We start from the raw sequence: 21,297 nt of genomic DNA, 5'->3' as shown, positions 1-21,297 counted from the left end.
AATTATATCAATCAAAAATGCATAAAAGTCATGAGGTTCAAAAAAAGAAAAAGAAGGAAAGAGCTTAGTGGTGGTTGAACTTAAGCCTTTAGATGACACATTTATACAGTTTAAAAAGATCATATATTTAAGAAAAGAGGATCTAAACACTAAAATATTCAAGTCATTCAAATACTCTTAAGGAAGCAAAATGTCTGAATATGTACAGAAAGTGCATAAATCTCGTAAAAAATCAAAATTCAGAGGCTTACAATACGAATACCTGTGCCTAATTTATAGATCCTACTGTAAAACACTGGTATTAAGTGCTCACAAAGGACTACCGTGCAATAATATGATTAAACCCAGCTTTTCATAATGTTAATTCCTTAACTTCCTGGCCATTTCATGTTGTTGGGCCCCTGTGGCTGTGGGTGCAGCTGCGCTGCCTGCACCTCCTGCTGCTCTCTTCACTAGTATTTGTTCACGATTGAGGCAGATGTGACCGACTCTCTACTGTATGTGACCCAGGGGGAGCAGAACGTCTCATTTACAATTTAAGCTCAGTACAAAACATGCTGATGAGTGTTATGATATATTGTGAATTGAAACACTTCTGTACTTAAAGCATTTACTGTCCTGTAGTTGTATTTGTCCTGCTGAACATAAACTGAGTCAGCAGGGACACACACTGAAGCTACAGTGTCCCCTGTAACAAATATATTGTGAGCAAACTTCATTATGGGAACCAGAGACTATAGTTACTTGTGACTGACAATGACCTTACTATGGAGAAGTTAAGGAGATCTCTCCGTGTGTCTCTCTTCTCCCTGAGTGGTATAAAAATGAAAGTGAAAGGTGTGTGCCGATGTAATAAAATCATTTTTACTGTTAGCTTGGATTACAACTGAATTATGATCTGTGCAACAGCAGCTATTAACATATCGACAGCTGAACTACACGTTGTCAAAATATTTCTTAAAAACAATTAGCAACATCTAAAAAACATGCTATTCTTATATATAATGGGCTGCAGCTAATTATTATTGTCAATATCAATTTATCTTCCAATTATTTCTTGAATTTTTTTCATTAATTGCTTGATAAAGATAATCAGTTAACTGTTAGAAAAGATCAGGAAAACCGGCAACGATTCATATTTGAAAAGCTGAAAGATATGAAATTGTAGCTGTTTTGAGCAATTCTTCTAACAACTTCAAACACATCATAGTACATCAAATAAGAGAGTGGTGGCACTTGACTCTGCCTCAGTTCAATGGGCGATACAGGCATTAGTGAATTTGAGCAGTAGTAATAAAGAGATTTGGATTTTTATTTATTAAATTGATGTGTTTACCATTTTTCATCATGGTAAAGTTTTATATTTGTGCAGGTTGCACAAAATCCATTCGGTCAGGACATTGAGTCTGCGGTTTCCCTCACAGTGAAAAGTGCCTAAGTGCAGTCTGTGCACTACTTTTGGGCTACTGGTATTGGTACTTGTAATTTTTTTATTGGCTAGACTCTCCTGCTTGCGGCTGGGAGATCCGGCATGAGGCTGAATATGTTGGTTAAATGGTTGGCTTGTTGGTTGGGTGGTGTCAGAAGGGCTGCAGCAGTTCTAGCCCCTCATGGACGTCTCAGAGACCCACCATGGTGCCAAGCAGAACTATCTACTGTAGCTGGCAGCCTCATACTAAACAATGGGCAACTACAACACACAGCTCTGCCTTTGTCGCCCTGATTCTGTGCCATGCTCTGGGCCTGCGTTGGCCCGACTGGTTGTCTGCATGACTCCAGTTATACAAATCTTGAAAAAAGATACCAGTTCTATGACTATACAGGGTTCCCACAGTGATGGAAAACCTAGATAAGTCATGGAATTTCACAATCACATTTTCCAGGCCTTGAAAAGTGATGGAACTATTAAAAAGTTTTGGAAGAATCATGGAAAGTTGTTGTGTGTAATTAATTAAATTATGTTAATGTAACATAAGTAGGTTTAATATGGATCGACGGGACGGTGTTTTGGTTTTTTGTTCATCACAGAAGTTTCGTCTTCTCCCCGCGTTACAACTCTCCCTTAATGTATGCTCACTCGGCATGTCAAATCATTTTTTAAGCACTTTTGACCTAGAGGAGAGCATACAACTTAAAATGGCTTTATGCTGTATTTATTTTATTTTACAGCTGTTTTTTTAAAATTGAAATCTGGCTATTTTTATAGAAAACTTAAAAACATTTTGGATTTTATTTGAATTTTTTAGTTATTTTTAAGAAAACTATGGTTTTGGAATTTTTCTTTAAAAATAAAAAAAAAACAAAGAGCTGTCAATGAAATAGAAGGATTGTTGAAAAGTAATAGAAAGTATTTGAAACTGTGCTCATGAAAATGTCTGGGAACCCTAAATATAAATGGTTACAGGTAATCTTTATGTAATCCTTTTTAATAGCGACAATTTGTCTGCATTTCAGCTTCTTTTGGCTGTGGCTGATGTGTGGTTAGTTACTACAGCAGTAATAAGTGGCAGGTTTTGAAATGACTATTTTATCCACATGTGAACAAGACAATTCATGATGCACTCCTTCAAATCGCAACCATGGCATGCCTAAACTCAGAGCTGTTAGTATTATCCAAAGTGATTGCAAAAGCACCCCAGCTCTTCACGTTTTACGTCACGTCCCATCATACCTGTGTTATTTTCCACCTCATGTCATTCTTGTGCTCTGTTGCCTTTCACCACACAAGCTTCAGGCTAAAAACATTGATTGAAAAAATTTAGCCGAGTGCAGAAGGTCATATCGGGTGTTTTGGTAGTCCACAAGGCGCCCTGTGTGACGTGGCAGATTTCATACAGTATAATAGATCCATGGCAGTCATAGAGCAGCACCACATCACAGGCGAGCTGACGCTGAGAGCCCCTCAACAGGGGGGTTGCGTCAGCTGGAGGAGAGAGTGACGTCACTCCCGGGCAGCTGAAAGCATTGCAATGCTTGCTGCCTCTGATGCCTCGTTACTGTCAAAGACCTCCTTGGCTGAGACAAGAGTCCTCGATGAGCAGTCCAAACCATCCTCTCCTGTGTTAGTAGAGCAGAGGCACAATGGCCAAAACCAGAAGAATAGAGAATTTAAAAGAGTAGCTTTCCACACATTTGTGGTAAATGCAGTTGTTGCAGTGTGGCATCAAGCCATTGTCTTAGTTACTCATTTGCTTATCAGATTTTCTTTTGTGGTGAATAAGTAACTGTGCCCCAATGGTTCTGCAAAAATGAAGATACAGCACAAACAACCTCCTCTTTACATTGACATGATTTCCTGTGGAGAGGAAGGGCTGGACTCTGTGTAATTGTTGAATTATAGAAAATGGAACTGAAAATTTAATCTCGGAGGGTTAGACTTCTGGACAGCAGACTGTAAAACAGGCTGGAAAAAAATGAGGAGGGGGTTGGGGGCGCGGTCCAAACATTTCTAAGGAGTGTCTAAGTGCTTTGTGACCCACATTCAGGCTCCCCAAGGTAAAGGAAGTGGCAACTCGCACGTGCGCGCATGCACACACACACACACACACACACACACACACACACACACACGAATGCAAGATCAGACAGATAGGATATACCTAACCTAGACATGCATTTATCTTATGCTTATAACACACACATGGATGAGTATATGCACATATGTTCTCTTCCTTATTCTGATGTGTTGTCTAATAAGCCATTCAGATCTGCCCACAACACACACACGCTTACATTCGGGGCTCTTTGGGGCGGGTCGAGCAAACAGCGCAATGCAACAACACAAAGGGCTGATTGAGTCGGTAAAGGTCAGAGCCTGGCTCAGATGGCCTTTTGAACCAGACTGGGGGTGTTTGAAGAGCCAGGCCACCCTCCAGGCCCCCACCCAGCCCCACCCTCTGCAGCACCCTCCTTTGGTCTTAACCGATACAGGATACCTATGTTTGTCTGATGGAAGTCTTCTCATTCGTCACTCTCCGTCTGCCTGTTGAACTCATAGTATTTCTGTCTCTCTGTCTTGCAGGTGTCAGCTGGCAAAGCGTGAGTGTGTGTGAGAGTGTGTGTGAGTGTGTGAGTGTGTGTGCGTGTGTGTGTGCAGGCACGTGTTTTCCCAGCCCAGTCGGTATTTGGAGCGGAGTGTGGCCTGAACACTTCACAGGGGGACAATGAGCGAGCTTGAACAGTTGCGGCAGGAAGCCGAGCAACTACGCAATCAAATCCGGGTACAGCAACATTTTGTGTGCATGTGTTTGTTTATGTTGACTTGTGTGTGTGTGTGTGTGTGTGTGTGTGTGTGTGTGTGTGTGTGTGTGTTGATGTACTCGTGCTTGTACGTCACATGTATGCCACTGTCGGTTCACTGCAAGCTGTGACTCACACAAGAGTTTTAGATGAGGCAGTGACGCACTCGACATATAACTTTTCAATCAGCCACCTCCATGCTCGGGCAGGAATTGTATTGTGGGAACTAACATATAAATGTCAGTTGCTGCTGTGTGATTGTTCTGTGATCACTGAGAAATGTAGTTTCTGTGATTAGCAATTAACTTGTGGCACATGTTTAGACACTTGAGTAGTAATTTTTGCCATTTATTTATCTAAGGTTGTCTTTTTGTTTCTTTATTTGTGTGTTTGTCAGAGCAGTAATTGCGTGTTACGTTAAGTGGTGCAGTGACAGAATAAGCTGAAGTTTACCGGTGGTAAACATGATTATAAAGGTTTTTTTGTGTTGTTGCAGGATGCCAGGAAAGCCTGCAGTGACTCCACTCTGTCACAGGTAAGATTTCCTCTTTACATACAGAAAGTGTTCCCACAGTCTTTGAAAACCTGGGAAAGTCACAGAATTCCACAAACTTGTTGTCCAGGCCTGGAAGTCATGTAATTTGTAAAATCCTTGGTGTTTTGGAAAAGTCATGGAATTTAGTTGTTTTTAAAAAATATTTCTCCCATGAATAACCTTCCAGGTAATGAAACTTGACGGCAAACACATTTTCTGTAGCTGTTGGCATATCAGAATCAGAAATACTTTATTGAGCCAGAGATAAAATTGTGGTTTGTTTCAGTTGCTCTGATGCCAGGCATAGCGAATCATAGAAAGTAGAAAGATGTACCAGCACAAAGTATGTAAAAATATAAAATATGAATTCAAGTTATAGTAAAAACAATTAGCACCAGAAACAATCCTTGTGGCAACAATCACCATGTTTTGCACTTGGAGGAAGTGTTCAAGACATTTCAAGTTATTTGAAATGGCCCGAACCATGATAAATGCATCTTTTAAATTAGTAGAGTTTGCAGACTTGAGAAGACCAGCTAGATTTTCCTCAGTCTGTCAGCATTTAAAAACATATGTTGTCACAGAATTCATATAAATCCTCCAATATGAGCTCCACAGGTTGCCTGTTTTTGCTGCCTCAGCTTGAGTCCACTGTCCAGTTGTGTGGGTTTTTGTGGTGATAAGTGTGTGTGAGCCTGTGGTGACACCGCTGACACTTCTTCCTGTGTTTTGGCAGATCACAGCTGGTCTGGACTCAGTGGGCCGGATACAAATGCGGACGCGACGCACTCTCAGGGGCCACCTGGCCAAGATCTATGCAATGCACTGGGGGAGTGACTCCAGGTAGCATATTTATTCTACAGACAGCAAAATTATTATTCTATTTTTAAGAACAATATATGAAGTTAACCTTTCTATACCTCTGAGGTTTTTGTCTTCTTGCTCAGATTTGTGTTTTTATCAGGGTTCTTGAAGGGGCCATCTATAAATTTTGTAAACAACAGACAATCTGTACTCTATAATTTAATTTAATTTAGCCTAAATGATACAATTCTGCTTATTACAGCATTATAGTAAAACTAGTTCACTAAAAATGAACAACGAAAATTTCCATTCCACTTAAAGTGGTGTAGAAGCTTAAATTGAAAATGAAAAAAAAAAAAATCTGTGTGATAGCGGACATAATGAAAAGATTGGAATGGGCACATGCTCAAAATAACCGATCAAGATCATTTAAAAATTGCATTGATTGGACCTGATACAGTTGATAATGATATTATTAATAATAATAATAATCACCATAGTTAAGCCCGTTTTCTTTTTTGTTTTTATTAGAATTGTACAAACTTTGGAGGTCATGTTTTCCTTAGTTAGTGCTGCTAAGAGACTGTTGAATTTCCAGACTGCCAGTAAGAGCATGGTGACTGTTAACACTACAGCTATAACTGTCAAGATCTTCAGTATGCCAGGGATGGGCAATAAAGTGTCACTGACAGTCTGCAGGTTTTTCTTTGCAGGCATACATGGACACACCTCCAGCCACTGTGGAGGAATTTTACAATAAAATCACCAGTCTGGCATTGGCTTAATCTCTGTCTTGGAAATTTGACCAATCTGCTCACATTTTGACATTAGTAGCAATTCCTAAGTAATACCACCAACTAAACTGTCATTGTCTAGGCTATCAGTGTAACGAAGCTTCATATATATATCGGAAACAAATTGCAACTTTAACTTCTAATATACACTGGTAAAACTGGCTAAAATCTTTGAGGTCCTAATGGCATTTATGACTGGTATTTTTTCTTTCTGTGTTTATTAAGTCTGTGTCACTATTTATCTTTCTCTCTGTCCATCTGTCTCCCAATGCAATGCACTGGGGCAGTGACGGCAGTCCCAGGTGTGGGGCTTTATTACTACCAGTACCACAACCACTGTTACTACTACTACTACTACTACTACTATTCTACTAATATGACTAATACCACCATAATTGACTGTCACTACTGCCACCTCCACTACTACTATACATCTGTCTAAGTGCTAGCACTGTTTAACGCCCTCACTATGAGCACAGTAATGATATAACTCAGGCACAAAGACAGGCAGCCACCATAGCTTATTTAATATTTCCTTAAAGATGCAGTTTGTAAGATTTTGACAATTTTCCAAGTGTCAAGGTGATTCAAAATTAATCAATGAGTCCACAGTTGACTGCAACTGTGGCTGCTTGAATTTAAATTTAAAACTTACAAACTGCTTTTTTAACTGTTTGCTGCAATTATGAGCACCAACAATAATTTCTCAATAGTATGCATGCAGTACACTCTTTTCTATCTGTAGGAAATGAACTGGAAGATGGTGTAGCCAAAAAGTAGCTCCGTTAAGACAAATCAGTTTCATCTGTTTTTTTACCAGCAAAACCTCCTGGTGTTATGTGCAGCTGATGATGCATAGGCTGTTCAATTGTGATTATTCTGTCAAGTGTGCATGTGTGTGTGGGTGTGTGTGTGCCTAGCACCCTTTGGGTGACCCTGCAGGAGGCCAGTGTTTATTTTGTATACAGCGACTGACATTTGAGCGTGATGACTCTCCTCTTAATTGTAGCGTAGCACCGTTAAACCACTTCCTGTCCCTGGAGAGACGGAAACACCCAGTCAGGAAGGGAGGGAGGGGTTCCAGCTGTTTATGCATCTGCACCACCTTATAGTTCTCACTCTTTACCAACTGTTTCTACTTCACCATCTTCTCTGCCTTCCTTTTTTCACTCTCCCTTCTTTTTGCCCCACCCCAGCTTCTTTCTACTGCTTTCCCAACCCCTCAGGCGTCCACCTCCCGCCCGACAGTAGGGACTTTTGCATAACTGGGGTAATGAATATTACATGGAGTGGGACATTAAAAGTGGCTTCCCTGGATGAGGAGACTTCCACCAGGGGGGGGGGGAAGAGGGAAGATGGATGGAAATGGGGACTGGGAGAGAAGAGTAGGGAGCTCACACTGAATGCTTTTTAACAGAGCACCTTCATTAGACAGTATAGCACAGTATTCTGTTAGGTGGCTGCTGTCTGTCATTGCTTTTAATGTTCCAGGTGCATGCACCTTAGATCATGTTGGGTTTTTTAAAAGTGTGAACCGTGTGTCATGCTGCTGTTTTTAACTTGTTTCCAGGTTACTTGTCAGTGCCTCGCAAGATGGGAAGCTAATCATCTGGGACAGCTACACGACAAATAAGGTAAGATTATTGGTAATGCTCTGTAATGGTACTAACATGCTCTGTTAGTACCATTACAGAGCATGTAAAATATAAAATATAAATACAGTAGTAATAAGAAGAAATAATTCGCACTTGTATGTGAATATTTAAATGTATGTATAATGTGCTGATTATTGAAGTGTATAAAAATATAAACACATTCATAATCAGAAACAATTTGCACTAGTGTGTGAATAATTCAAATTATAAATATGTAGAATATGCTGAGTGTGTATAAATATGCCTTTCCAGTTTAAAAAGGAGAAAAACAGCAACAGACAGAGGGGTACTGAGGCAGTGCTGGTTCAAAACAGATTAAATCGTATTAAGAGTGCATTACTATAACTATAACTTTTTTGTAATCAACAACAAAAAAACGGGAATTGTCATGATTGTATGAAATAAAAAAAATAAGTAAAACTTTGCCTTATGCTACCATGTCATGTGTAAAACTACTATATAAAATTACAATTATAGAGCAAATAAAATCAAACTAGAGTGTTAAGTTATGGATATAAAATATGTGTGTGATGCTACAATGTACAACAGATACATTAGTAAGATAGAATGTATAATATGTGCAAGAACAGTTACAATTCATGTAGTTTTCTGCCATCGGCATTGTGCAGCTGCCGACAGGCTGCACTGATTCTCCTCTCGACAAAACGACCAGATGTTCTTTTAAGAGTACACACTATAATTTATGCACTGGCTCTCTTAAACACGATGCTGCTGTCAATATGTTGCCACCATTCAGGTGACCGCTCTGTGGATGTCTAGGGATTCTTTACATATTAATGAAATGAATCTGTCCAGTAAAAGGGTGAAAGTAATTGATGTATGTAATTAGTTAAAGCTGGAGTGTGTAACTTTTGTCTCCCTCCTCTGGCAGTGAGAGTGATTTCACAAACATAGTAGGTGCATGCTTATGCTTATGCATGCAGGTGAGCTTGCGGCATCTTCCACCATCAGGAGTGCTCTCTAAATGTCTCCCTATGCAGATATGTTGTTGGGGGCTGGGGGAACGATAGGCGAAGACATAAGTCCTCATTTTTTAACACATCAGTTTTCAGTCAATGCACCTAAAATAACATGACAATTAGCCACTTTGTTAGCATGCAGGTTGCAGTAACATTAGCAATAGTACCTGGAAAAGAAAGAGTTTGGCAAAAAGGGCATAGCTGTTACTAACTGTTATAGGTGATTTGCCAAGCTCGCTGTATATTTGTGATATGCCTGTTTCCTTTGGCATATATGGCGATTGAATTTTTGACATCTTGCTGGCGTACACATATGGTCGCATATAATGTGTTTCAGTAGCGCTGGACTACTGATGACTGACAAAAGATTAGAGTGAATCCGAGTCATAAAACCATCACTAAGCTTAAATGTCCTTGTCTGAGAATAATTGATTAAAATTAATGTTGATGCATAATGAATAATGTTGGACAACTATTAATTAATTTGTGAGCTAAATGGGATTCGGGGAGTAATTGCTTTATTGCCAGTTTTACCCTTCTCTGTACGCCACATTCTTTTTAAAAAAAAATTTTTTAACTACAGTTCCCTTTTGCCTTAATTTTTATTCAGCAACTATACCATCTGAACATATGTGTAAAAACACTGCTAATACTAATGTTTTGATTTCCAATCCACAAAAACAAACCATCCCGGGCTGTTCTGTGGCATGCTCTTGCATTAAAATTTTAAGTTCTGTTGTCTTCTTTTGTATAATGAAGTAATTGTTACCAAGTTAATCATTGACATGCTTTGCAACAAGTGCCAACCAGACAAATGGAAGAATAAATCCTTGTTTCTCTGACGTGCAGAGGAAATGGCAGAGTTTTGTCAGCAGATGACTTAAAAGTATCGCTCAGCATTTTTGATTAAAACACATTAACCTCAAAGGCCTTTAAGCATTTGTTGACCTTAAAGCTCAACATTACATCCTTTTCATAATATTTAATAAAGAAATTCCTCTCTTTGTCCCCAGATGCATGCCATCCCACTGCGTTCTTCCTGGGTGATGACGTGCGCCTACGCCCCCTCTGGGAACTATGTGGCCTGCGGAGGCCTGGACAACATTTGCTCCATATACAGCCTGAAGACCCGTGAGGGCAATGTGCGCGTCACCCGAGAGCTACCCGGACACACAGGTAGGCACAGGGCCAGCCAAGGATTAATACTTATAATGAGCCACTCAATGGACTCAACAGGACAACCAACTCTGAGCATCTTGCTCGTTATTTCTGTATTAATGAACTTTGAAAGTCACTTTTTTTATCATGTCCTGACCCGAGGTCAGCACTCCAGAATGCCTGTTGTATTCAATATTTGAGGCATAAATATTCACTTAGTGTAGTGTAATAGATATTTATATACTGGCTGTTTTCTTCAGTGAGTCAAACAATGGAAAGCTACACAGACTGCTGGGTTTTTTTTACACTGGATCTCATGTTTTCACACTTATTTATGGTATCTCTCGTGGTGCAAACATCTGTTTGTTTATTTTACTAACATAGATCAGTGTGTGGGTTTTATCTTTCCCTGTAATGTATTCAGCACAATGTAAGCATGCAATTTTGAGGAGGAAAAAGTAAATTTCACTAAAAATGTATGGCAGAACTTTGCTTACAGTACATTTAATTTGTCTCACTTGAAAGCCTTTTTTTGTTAGTTTGTTTTTTAAAGATTATTTTTGGGGGCTTTTTGCCTTTATCAGGACAGGACACCTTAAGCGTGAAAGGGGGAGAGAGAGGGATGAGTGTTTTCTACCACAGGGTTACAGTGCTGGAGAAACATGCCCATTTCTCTATTTATTTTTATTTAAAATCACAGCATGTAATTTGGGGGTGGGGTCAGCTACTTGGGCACAAACAAAATGCAAGTTACTGCTTGAAAGGCCACAGGTGCAAATGCATGTGCACTTTTAAATTTGTACTGTTTTTATCCATGCACTATTGTTTTATTTGTTTGTTTCTGCTGGTTTTAGATTTTAGTGTCCCAATTTGTTGTTGCTTAACTGGTCCTCAGTACTTAGTTTAATTCCCTTTCATGATCCTCATGTTTTGGAAAGACAGTAAACCTTCTTGAATCTTGAGAGTGAAATCTACTGCAAGAAAATTTCATAAAGAGGGAGAAAGAGTTTATATACATCTGGCCCCTTTTCATAGTTTTGTCAAAATATGTGGGAAAACCTTGTTAAACAAAATGCTAACATTAGTATAATTATACTTGAAAACATGTCTGGAGAGGCACTTTAAAGTGAGAAGTGCCTTGCTTAAGGGTGCTGACAAAGCAGGGTAGAGCACTCCTCAGCTGATGTGGAACCCCTGTTTGTCTCCAGGTTACCTGTCCTGTTGTCGTTTCTTGGATGACAACCAGATACTGACCAGCTCCGGAGACACCACCTGGTGAGCAATGATTTAAAGGAATTAAAGCTCAGACAGAAATAATGTTTCCATGTTTCCATGTTTCCATGCCACATATTAAACTGAAGATGCTCCAGAACTATATATAAATATGTCGAGCATTTCTGTACAATACCCATCCTCTCTCTGTCACTATTTTAGCCTCATGTTGCTGCTGTGGAATGACCTTGGTGTGAATTTTACAAAAACACTCTGCTCAGCTCTGGTCTCTTCATCTATAGCTTTAATACATTAGAGTAGATACATACAGCAGACCCATTTTCACTCATACAGAGTCATAATTCTATGCAGGTTTTTAAAGATACATGCATAAAAAATAATTCAATAATGGCTCTAAATCTGGAATAATTAGCATAAATTAGAAAGAAAATTATGTCAGTATAGGAGCTAGTATATCTTACACGCATTTATTTTCTTAGGGGACCCTCATACCTTATGAGGAAAAATAGCAGTGCACATAACTCCAGAATATATTTGACACTGTTAATAAGGTGCACAGCAGAGGTGAAAATCGGAAAAGAGAAATACCACCAGCACTCAGAAGACTCCACTTAAAAGTGATTTGTTTCTTATTAGGCTATACATTTACCGTTGTTTACAAGCATTTATTTATTTATGTTTCTGTAGCCGTTTATTTTCGCTATGTTTTTCTAGTCCTGTCCTGTTTTTTCAAACACCTCAGCCTTGGCTAACAGCTGCTGGTTTTTCTCTCAGTTATTATGGACACTCCTCCTTTTGTGTGACAGGGTATGATTTTGCGGTTCATCCATGCAGAGATAGTTCGTATCAATTAATTATGTATTGCTCAGTCAGATAGTGTTTGAGTCTGACCTGTTTTATACATCATCTGTCATTCCTTTTGGTTTGTCCCGCTGAAGACGGCTTGTTAGCTGAAACGCATTTGTGTCCACATTTGCCCTGAATAAATAAGTAAAGTCTTATGAGTGCCGGTGGTATTTCTCTTTTCTGACCCTCATACCTTACCGCTACCTCCCTTCTTGCAGTGCATTGTGGGACATAGAGACAGGCCAGCAGGCCACCAACTTCACTGGCCACACGGGGGATGTGATGAGTTTGTCTCTGAGCCCCGACTACAAGACCTTTGTGTCAGGAGCCTGTGACGCCACCTCCAAGCTGTGGGACATCCGTGATGGCATGTGCAGGCAATCCTTCACTGGTCATGTGTCTGACATCAACGCCGTCACGGTGAGTACAGGAACTTCACAAACACTTCAACACTGCATCAATGAAGAGTGTAAAGGATTATGATTCTGTATCGCTTGACTCTTGAAAATTGCAAGTTGTAAATTTAATAATGCACCTTTTTAAAGTCTCATGTTTTTATGGTTTGTACTTGATACTAGGGGTGTGCCATATCATATCATTCATGATAATACCGATATAGTTTTAATATGATTTTTTTTTAAAAAACCTGCGACATTGACAATATTCAGACACATTGACATTATGACATCGTACTGTTATGCATACTGTTATGAGAAATGGCAGAGCATGGAAAAATACCCAACTCAGTCTTTTTGGATTTTTCCTAAGGCGAAGGAAATCACCTATTGATTTAATTTGTGCATTTATGTTTGATTTTTTTGTTGCTACACTATTTATATTTTATACAGAATCTGAATGTCACTGAGTTACTGTTGTTGTTTGCTTGATATAGAACTGAGAGATCATTTTTGTTTAGTTTTCAGTGAACGTTTAAAAGCCAACTGTTATGTTTCTGTTGTCATATAGAACTATAACAATTTTTTGTTGCAATTACATGTTCTTGAAATTGGAAAAAAAAAATTAATACCCTGAAATGCTGTGATATAGATTAAGGGCCATATCGTAGACCCGTAATTAATTAATTTGTTTAATTCTTCTTTTTCACTACACTGTTAAGAGCCTTATTGAGTAACAGAATTATATAGATCTACTTCACTTATCATATATATATATATATTATTTATTTATTTATTTATTTATTTATTTAGGATGCTTGCACACTGCTGTTGCTGTTATTAGCAATATAGAAAATAAATAGAATTTGAAATTGTTTCACTGTCAACTAAGAAAATACTACTGTGTTGTGGAGGTTGGGTGTTTCAACCTGACATTGGTAATAAATCTTGGAAAAGGCTGAAGCCCACTAAAAAAAATCTCTTTTATGTTAATTTTATGTTAATTTTGTTTCCAAAACATAATGTGATGATTTACAACATGTCTTGACTTCTGCCTCAATTTGATTTTTCTTCTCCTGTAGTTTTTCCCCAATGGGAATGCCTTTGGCACAGGCTCAGATGATGCCACCTGTAGGCTGTTTGACCTGCGTGCCGACCAGGAGCTGATGATGTACAGCCACGACAACATCATCTGCGGTATCACCTCTGTGTCTTTCTCCAAGAGTGGCCGACTGCTCCTGGCCGGCTACGATGACTTCAACTGCAATGTCTGGGACACTCTGAAAGGCGAACGTGCAGGTAAATGAGGTCTTAAATTTGGTCATGTATTTATTCATTTTTTTTTTTTTTTTTGGTGACAGATAAGCCAGCTTTCTTGTTTTCTTGTTCAGTGACGAGAGAAAAAACGGTGCAAATTCCTAGATTTTAGGCCGTTGAACTCGAACAGAAAAATTTGAACCGAAATTGAAACATTTAAATCAGATTTATTAACTGATAATCAAAATAGTTGCCAGTTATTTTTCTGTAAATCAGCTCATCGATAAATTGACCAATGGATTAGTTTCATCCTAGAAGCACTCACTATCACCCAAGATTCAGATCATCCACTCCATCGCCGTTCCTTCTTGACGTCGGTAGAGACATGTGCAAGAGGGCCTGTTTCAGTAAGAGCTTTGTTCCCTCCGCCATGAGCTCTTAATAAGTAACCTCCTCTTTTTTGTTATGGAATTTCAGTCAGTGGTGTGTCGTATATAATCCATTTTTGTCTCTTGTGTATTAACTCTGGAAATGTGTTCTGTCTGTCTTGCCTATCTGTACTTTGTATGCACCTGCTGTGGAAAAGTATTTCCTCTTTGAGGACAAATCTGTCTCTCTGTCCGTCTGTCTGTCAGTCAGTCCGCAGATGTAGATGAGTAGCGGGTTGAAATGGAACATAATGGTCTGTGTGTGATAGAGGTCGACAGATCGAGGATTTTTAAAAGCCGATATAACAACAAAAGTTTGGCATAGGAAATAGCATGTCATATTACGCAACTTACTTATTAAATTGCTCATGTATTGAGGTCATTTCTTTTTTAAATAAAAAAATTATGTGTAGGTGTATCAGCCGGTGTACATCAGAATAACTAATAATGTATGTATAATGATAGCCAAAAATAGATAAATAAAACATAAGTTAAAAAATAAAAATAAAGATAGATAAAGATAAAAAATCTAATATTTTAACCTTTATCATAATTTTGAAGGGCAAAGGGTGAAGAAAAAAAAACAAACAACCAAAGCCAGTTGTCTGTTTCCCCTTTAATAATGTCATGTTTGAATATCCTTGACTTTGGCTTTGGGTTGCAGATTATTGTCAACACCCTCTGATTTGTTTTCTTTCCCTCCAGGTGTGCTGGCGGGTCACGACAACAGAGTGAGCTGCTTAGGGGTGACAGAAGACGGCATGGCTGTGGCCACCGGCTCCTGGGACAGTTTCCTCCGGATCTGGAACTAAACAAACCTCTTCCCTCTTGTACTCAATCACTGCCTGCCAACTTCCTCCCCGCAACCCCAACTCACATATCCCAACTCATCTGCTGGGCCGGACCTGAGGGGTGCACACTGTGTCAGCCGAAATCCTCTCAACTCACACCCCCGCCCCCCAGTTCTCCTCTCTGCTGGTGACCTGCCCACCTGTGAGAAAGTACCAACTCTTTGTACCTTTCCAAGTGTAGTTTTTTTTTTCACCCAGCTATTACACAGAGATAAGAACCTTTCAGTAGAGTTCATTAATGAAAAAGAAGACATAAGTAATGAAAAACTGAAGGAAAAAAAATAGAAGATTTTGCCCTTAAACCAATTCTTCTCTCGGGCGCGATAAAAGGCATCTTACCGTGACTAACAACAAACAAGATGAGCGTCGGTGTGTAATATGTAAATGTATATATAAAGACAGTATATATGTATAGCATTATGTGTGTATATATGCATCATATATGCATATATAATGTGTATGTATATATTTTTGTAGTTTATTTCCCACCCTTGTTTTTTTTATGATTTGGGGGGTTTATGTTTTATTTTAAATGTACATATTCACATTACTACACAACATAATGCCAGAAACACTTATTTTATCCTGTGTGAGTGTTTAGATACAGCAGCATATTACAATTTTACCTAAAATGTTTCCTATCATTTCTAATAATTTTGGTGCTTGCTGATTTAGTTAAGTCCACTCATCCAGCAACAAAAGGATTTAGAAAGTAAACAAAACAGTTTGGAAAATATAATTTGGCCATGCTAAACTCACTTTCCTCGTTTGTATTTATATGTTTGTGTAATGGTAACAGACAGCGGACCTGCATCCTGTATCTACAAGTTCATGTGAAAGATGGCATTTTGTTTTTGTTTAAACACGACCCCTGGCATTCCTCAACACTGTCTTTTCATTTGGAAGGAAACCGCCGCACAGCTGTGATAATGATTAGAGAGAGCGCTTCTAAGCCTGTGTTTTTAAGTTTTTAGTCTGGATTCAGCTTCAGCTCCAAAGTAGAAACTGGTGAATTAAGGCTAAAATAGAAACTTTATTTAACTGGAGGCCCTGCCTTGGTCTCTTCTCACACAAACTGTGGTTTTTAAATCATCTTATGCTGAGTATCTGAAGACGACGACATCCATTCCATGCAAATTAGCAACTGTGGGATTTTATTAATATAGCAGTCCTAAATAGAGGTTTTGCATCATAATATCTCCTGTGGCCTATAGAATCTACACATCTCCTTTAGAGCTGAGACGAGCATCTCAAGTTGTCCACAAAAAATTGATGCTGATGAAGAAAAGGACATCGCAAAAAGAGACGTGTCCTCCCTGAGCCTGTAATGGTGCTGAGGCCTGTATGGACAAATAGATGAGCGTTCCATGAAAATATTTAAAGGACCATAAAGGACAGCGGTAACTCTGTCGACGGCCTCTGAAGACATGAGAAAACGGGAAAAGAGAAAGACGTCTGTCAGAGCTCGCCGTGTCATTTTTATCCTTTTTTTAAAAATTTCTAAGTGAAGAGTCCTTTTTGTCATCAACAACGTGTGAACTGAGTGACTGCATGGAACTGAAATCATGTTAGCCGCTGCAAAATCACACCAGTGCCACCACAAGCCTGTAAAAAAAAAAAAAAAAAAAAAAGGAAAAAAAAGAAACTTTTCTTTTTAAAGGGATTAACAGTTTTTTCCTCACCAAAAACATGTTATGAACTGTTAAATATTGCTTGTGAAGAAAGTACACTTGGTAGACAGAAATGTACACGTAGTAGAGAGATCTAGACCTGCACTCACAAACTGTAGTACAAATGTAAACCATTGAGCACATGTGACTTATTTACCCATAGAAGTGCTATCTCTGATTTTATTTTCTCATCACACATCTTCAATTATTTTGGTTCTTCTAAAGGCTTAATTTAAAAAAAAAAAAAAAAAAGACAATACACGTAATGTATGTGAGTTGGACCTATCCATCAGCTGTCTCAGGTGCCTATCTCTGAATATAAACATTTGACCCACATGGGCTGGATAACAGAGGGTTTGTGCTCCTGTGAGATGCGGCACTATTGTGTCTCCATTCTGCCTTACGATACCATTCATAATAGAAGGTAATACTAGCATTGACTACAGTAATGTTTTTCTCTGACTATTCATTTCAATAAGAAAGAGATTGCTAATTATTTTTCTTTTCCCAATAGAAGCACATTCTGATACTAGTGAACACTAAAAAGCATGCTTATGGAAAACCACCACGACCACATGCAGCTCCACTCTGCTTCTTAGATCAAGTTTTACATCACTTTTTATACAGTTCTGCTTTCTACTACTACCGTACAGTTTGTAGTATTTATTTAGGTTCAGATAACAATGAAACCCCTCTTTTGCATACCGTGATTCCAGTAACTTTTTTTTTAATTTTTGAAATGTTTTAGCTGCTTCTACCCAGCTTTGCATTAATGAATCCATTTTGAGAGAATGTTTAAAATAACAGTTTTAGTTTTTAGCCTGAGAATATCTTTGAGGTGTGTAGGATGTGATATGTATTGCATATCAGTGTTGAGGTGTGTGTGGGGGGAGGGGCGGGACAGTGGGGTTTATTTGCTGATGTATGTGGATAACATATAGATCTAAGTGTTACTTCCTCATTTGTGCCAATGTTATCCACAGACCCTGAGCTGTGAACTGAAAACTAGTCATTGTGACAAAAAAAAAAGTTGCTCACTTTACTCAAGTGCCAGCCTTCTCCATATCCATCAATTTAAGTCACGTCGGTATCACATTTTATACTCAGTCAGTCTGACAACCCGGTGGACTGCTTATATCTCTTAAGATGTTTTTTGTATCCCAAAGTGTTATTAAAGTTTCTATCTCAGACAGCAGACGTTAGCTTTCTGGAGGTTTGATTAGAGGAAACACATCACTCCTTATATCTATCTGTTAGATATGAGGCTAAACCCAGCAGCCTGTTAGCTTAGCTTAGCACAAAGACTGGAAACTGAGGGAAAGAGCTAGCCTGGCTCTATCTGAAGCTCACCAATTAACATATTATAACTCATTTGTTAAAAGGAAAAAAAAACAGTGTAAAAACGCTGAACTATTTGTTGGCTGATAGCACTAATTTTGTTGAATCTCCATTGGTTGCCTGGCAACTGATGGGGTACATACCCGCTCTGTTAATAGAGAATTATCATTTATTACACTTTGTGTGTCTACATGGAAGCTGAGAACAGTATGCTTGCAAATGTTTTTTCAAATGCAGTTATCGCAAGATGACAAAGCCTTTTTTCTCAGAATGACAGTAAATTTATGTCGATTCTCAAGAGGAAAAAAGTCAGACTTCCAGGGACAACACAAATGTATCACTGTAAAACAGCTTTTCTCTAAGATAATTATATGCAGTCAAGTGAGCTGTTATTTGCATCCTGTGATGACGCAAAACCAACTTTTTTCTTGTAAAAAAAATATTTTGTTACCTTGAGAAATTGGCTTTTTGTTTTCTCAATAAAATTGTAGTAGTAATAATAATAAACTTTTTATATAGTGCTTTGTAAAACTGTTACAAAGCGCTTTACAAAAATTAAAAATGAGAGTTAAAAAAATGAAAGTGGTTTAAAAGTTAACATAAAACACATAAATTAACCTGTTACAAGTTTTATCTGAAATGATAATTTACTTTTGATCTTCGGATATTAGGACGAAAAAAAATGCAAGAATGGCCCCTCTCAGCTTCCATACATATTGAGAAGTAGATATTTTGTGTTAATTAATCAGTGAGCTCAGAGATGTTGACGGGCAGACATTGTTACTATTGGACAATACCAGGCCAGCCGTTTCCCTGTTTCCAGTCTTCCTGATAAGCTAAGCTAGCTGGCAGTTAGCAGTAGCCTTTTAAGTAATTTAACAGACAGACATAAAAGTGGTATCTTCCATAACTCTCCTCCAAAAAACAAATAAGTGTATTTCCCAAAATATCAAACTATTCCAATAAACCCACCCCGTTCATGACATTATGATCTGTGTAAAATTGAAAAAAAAAAAAAAAATACACCATTGCCTTTAACAGCTGAAAAAGGGGAAAGTGTGTATTACTGACAGAGATATTCAGCAGGCAGCCATCGTTTTCGCTCTGTGTGTAATTCAGCATTATTAGCAGCTGGATCCTGGAATAGCAACACTTCTACGTGCCTGTGCAGTTCACTCATTATTAAAAAAAGGTGCTTGACTTCATTTAATTTCACATTATTGTTGTATTTACCTGAAGTCTCCTCCAGTTTATCTTTAGTATACAGCAGATACGGAGCTGCTGAATCAGCTTCATCGGTGTATTGTCTGAAGTACCAACATTTGTGACTTCCTTGAATCATTGGACTGATATGTTTGGCACTATTTGTTTGGCGATCAGTCTAAGTTGTCATGTGTCACCCACAGTGCCATCTTCAAAGAGCAGATGTGAAAATGTCACCGCTGCAGTATTTCAATGACTGCATTTGCACAACGCTCCAAATCTAGTGTCTGGATTTGAGACATTTAAAGTTTCTGATTCAGTGACACCGCACCATTTGAACTGTCACACGATCACCACTGCAGCACCATCACAAAGTAATGCACTGCCCTTTGACTCTACAACCTACTGTTCTGACATTTGGTTTTGGTTTTATTTATTGTTTTATGTTTTAAGCCAGTAAAGACCAGGGACTTGGTGCCATGATAATTCTCTTACAGTGCTATTGTGTGAAATTATAATCACTTGTTATGGAATAATTTTTATAGTCTTTTTCACACCAGACCTTTTTTTTGTATTTGTACAGTGGCTTGGTGATACTGATATGTTGCCATGAGTTATTGTAACCAATAAAAAGCTTCTAACCAAGAATACAAATCCTGGCTGACTTTCTTTTGCAAACAAAAAAGTACAGTATTAGGACATTCACATAAATTTGTAGAAATAAGTTTAAATAAAAAAACAACAACCCAAACTGTCTGAGAAGAAAATGGGTGCCTACTTTTATCAATGGAAAGCACCTGAAATGAGGACCAAAGATGCAAACTGCCTGTGTAGTTTTTATAAGATCAGCTTTTGGTCCTCACTATTTCACCTATTATCACATTCAGACATCTGGCCCCTCTTTGCAGATTAGTTAGCTCTGGAAAAATGACTATTTTTAATGTTAATTAACACCAGCTTATTGTTATTGTCCATCCAACTATCATTTTATTTATGATTTCAAAGAGGTGGAACAAAATTTAAAGAGAAAAAAGCAAAAATAAAAATGGAGTAACAATCACAAATGTTGTAGCAGAATCTGGAAGTTATTATGTAGTATACAGCAGTTAGTTCCGACCAAGCAACTTGGTTATAAGGGACCTTTAACTCCTTATGTATCACTCCGCTTCGCCGCTGTTCTAATTAGGCCTACATTAACGGTCGGAAGTATCTAACTTTACTGTAGACTGTTGCTCTGGAGGCCCTTATGTGTGTCCCTCTGGGGTTGCCATATATTAGGAAACAAAGTAATGGGGGGAACTTCCACTCTTTTGAGGGCTCATGCTTGTGTGAATGGGCAACAGTTGCCGTTGGAGCTGTCACACCATCGTCCGTCCCGTTTATTGTTTTATTAGTCAACCAGTTAGGTGAACCCAGGACGCTCGGTTACACCGGCGGCAGCGGTGTTCTTCAGCAGGCCGCCCTGAGGACTTCCTCCGTGTAGGTGTGGAGCCGTTAGCCGTGCTGTTGTTTTTAGCTTAGCTGCCTCAGTAAAGCTAGCTAGCTAACCCGCGCACGCTGCTTTAATACTGTGCGCGACTATGTTATGAAGATGTGGCGCGCAGAGGAGGATCCTTTTAAACCTGGGGATGTTTGACTGTCGCTTGCCCGGCAGTGACTCTAACCTGCCCTCTCCACTCACTGGCAGCAGGAGCCAGTGTTTCCTCAGCTGGAGACTGCAGTTATGAGCCGGTAAGGATTTTTCCTACTCCCGCGGCAAGTCAAAACAGACGCACAACATTTAACAGACTGGTGTTTCACTGGAAACACACAGAGAAATGTACATGCCACTATGCAGCAATGCACAACATGTAGAGCTAACTAACACAGAGTAGCTGGCTAGATTGAAGGAAAAAAAGTTATGTGTTGCTA

At 38.7% G+C, this 21,297-nt stretch overlaps 1 protein-coding gene across 2 annotated transcripts in view; it reads left to right on the top strand.

The window, feature by feature from the left end:
- LOC121966258 (guanine nucleotide-binding protein subunit beta-4) overlaps positions 1 to 20,040 on the top strand; it is a 29,921-nt gene extending 9,881 nt beyond the window's left edge. For both annotated transcript variants that reach the window (XM_088077722.1, XM_042516370.2), the window contains 9 exons: positions 4,022 to 4,220; positions 4,736 to 4,774; positions 5,511 to 5,617; positions 7,943 to 8,006; positions 10,021 to 10,183; positions 11,374 to 11,440; positions 12,463 to 12,664; positions 13,722 to 13,938; positions 15,030 to 20,040. In XM_088077722.1, the coding sequence (XP_087933848.1) occupies positions 4,164 to 4,220; positions 4,736 to 4,774; positions 5,511 to 5,617; positions 7,943 to 8,006; positions 10,021 to 10,183; positions 11,374 to 11,440; positions 12,463 to 12,664; positions 13,722 to 13,938; positions 15,030 to 15,136 (1,023 nt within the window). In that variant the 5' untranslated portion in view covers positions 4,022 to 4,163 and the 3' untranslated portion in view covers positions 15,137 to 20,040. The remainder of the gene's footprint in view (positions 1 to 4,021; positions 4,221 to 4,735; positions 4,775 to 5,510; positions 5,618 to 7,942; positions 8,007 to 10,020; positions 10,184 to 11,373; positions 11,441 to 12,462; positions 12,665 to 13,721; positions 13,939 to 15,029) is intronic.
- The last annotated feature ends 1,257 nt before the right edge of the window (positions 20,041 to 21,297 follow it).

The sequence above is a fragment of the Plectropomus leopardus genome, chromosome 5, assembly GCF_026936395.1.
Source record: "Plectropomus leopardus strain MGB_pleo_1.0 chromosome 5, ASM2693639v1, whole genome shotgun sequence".
Classification (NCBI taxonomy): Eukaryota; Metazoa; Chordata; class Actinopteri; order Perciformes; family Serranidae; genus Plectropomus; species Plectropomus leopardus.
The sequence above is the reverse complement of the archived record's forward strand: the minus strand, read 5'-3'. Positions and strand labels throughout refer to the sequence as shown.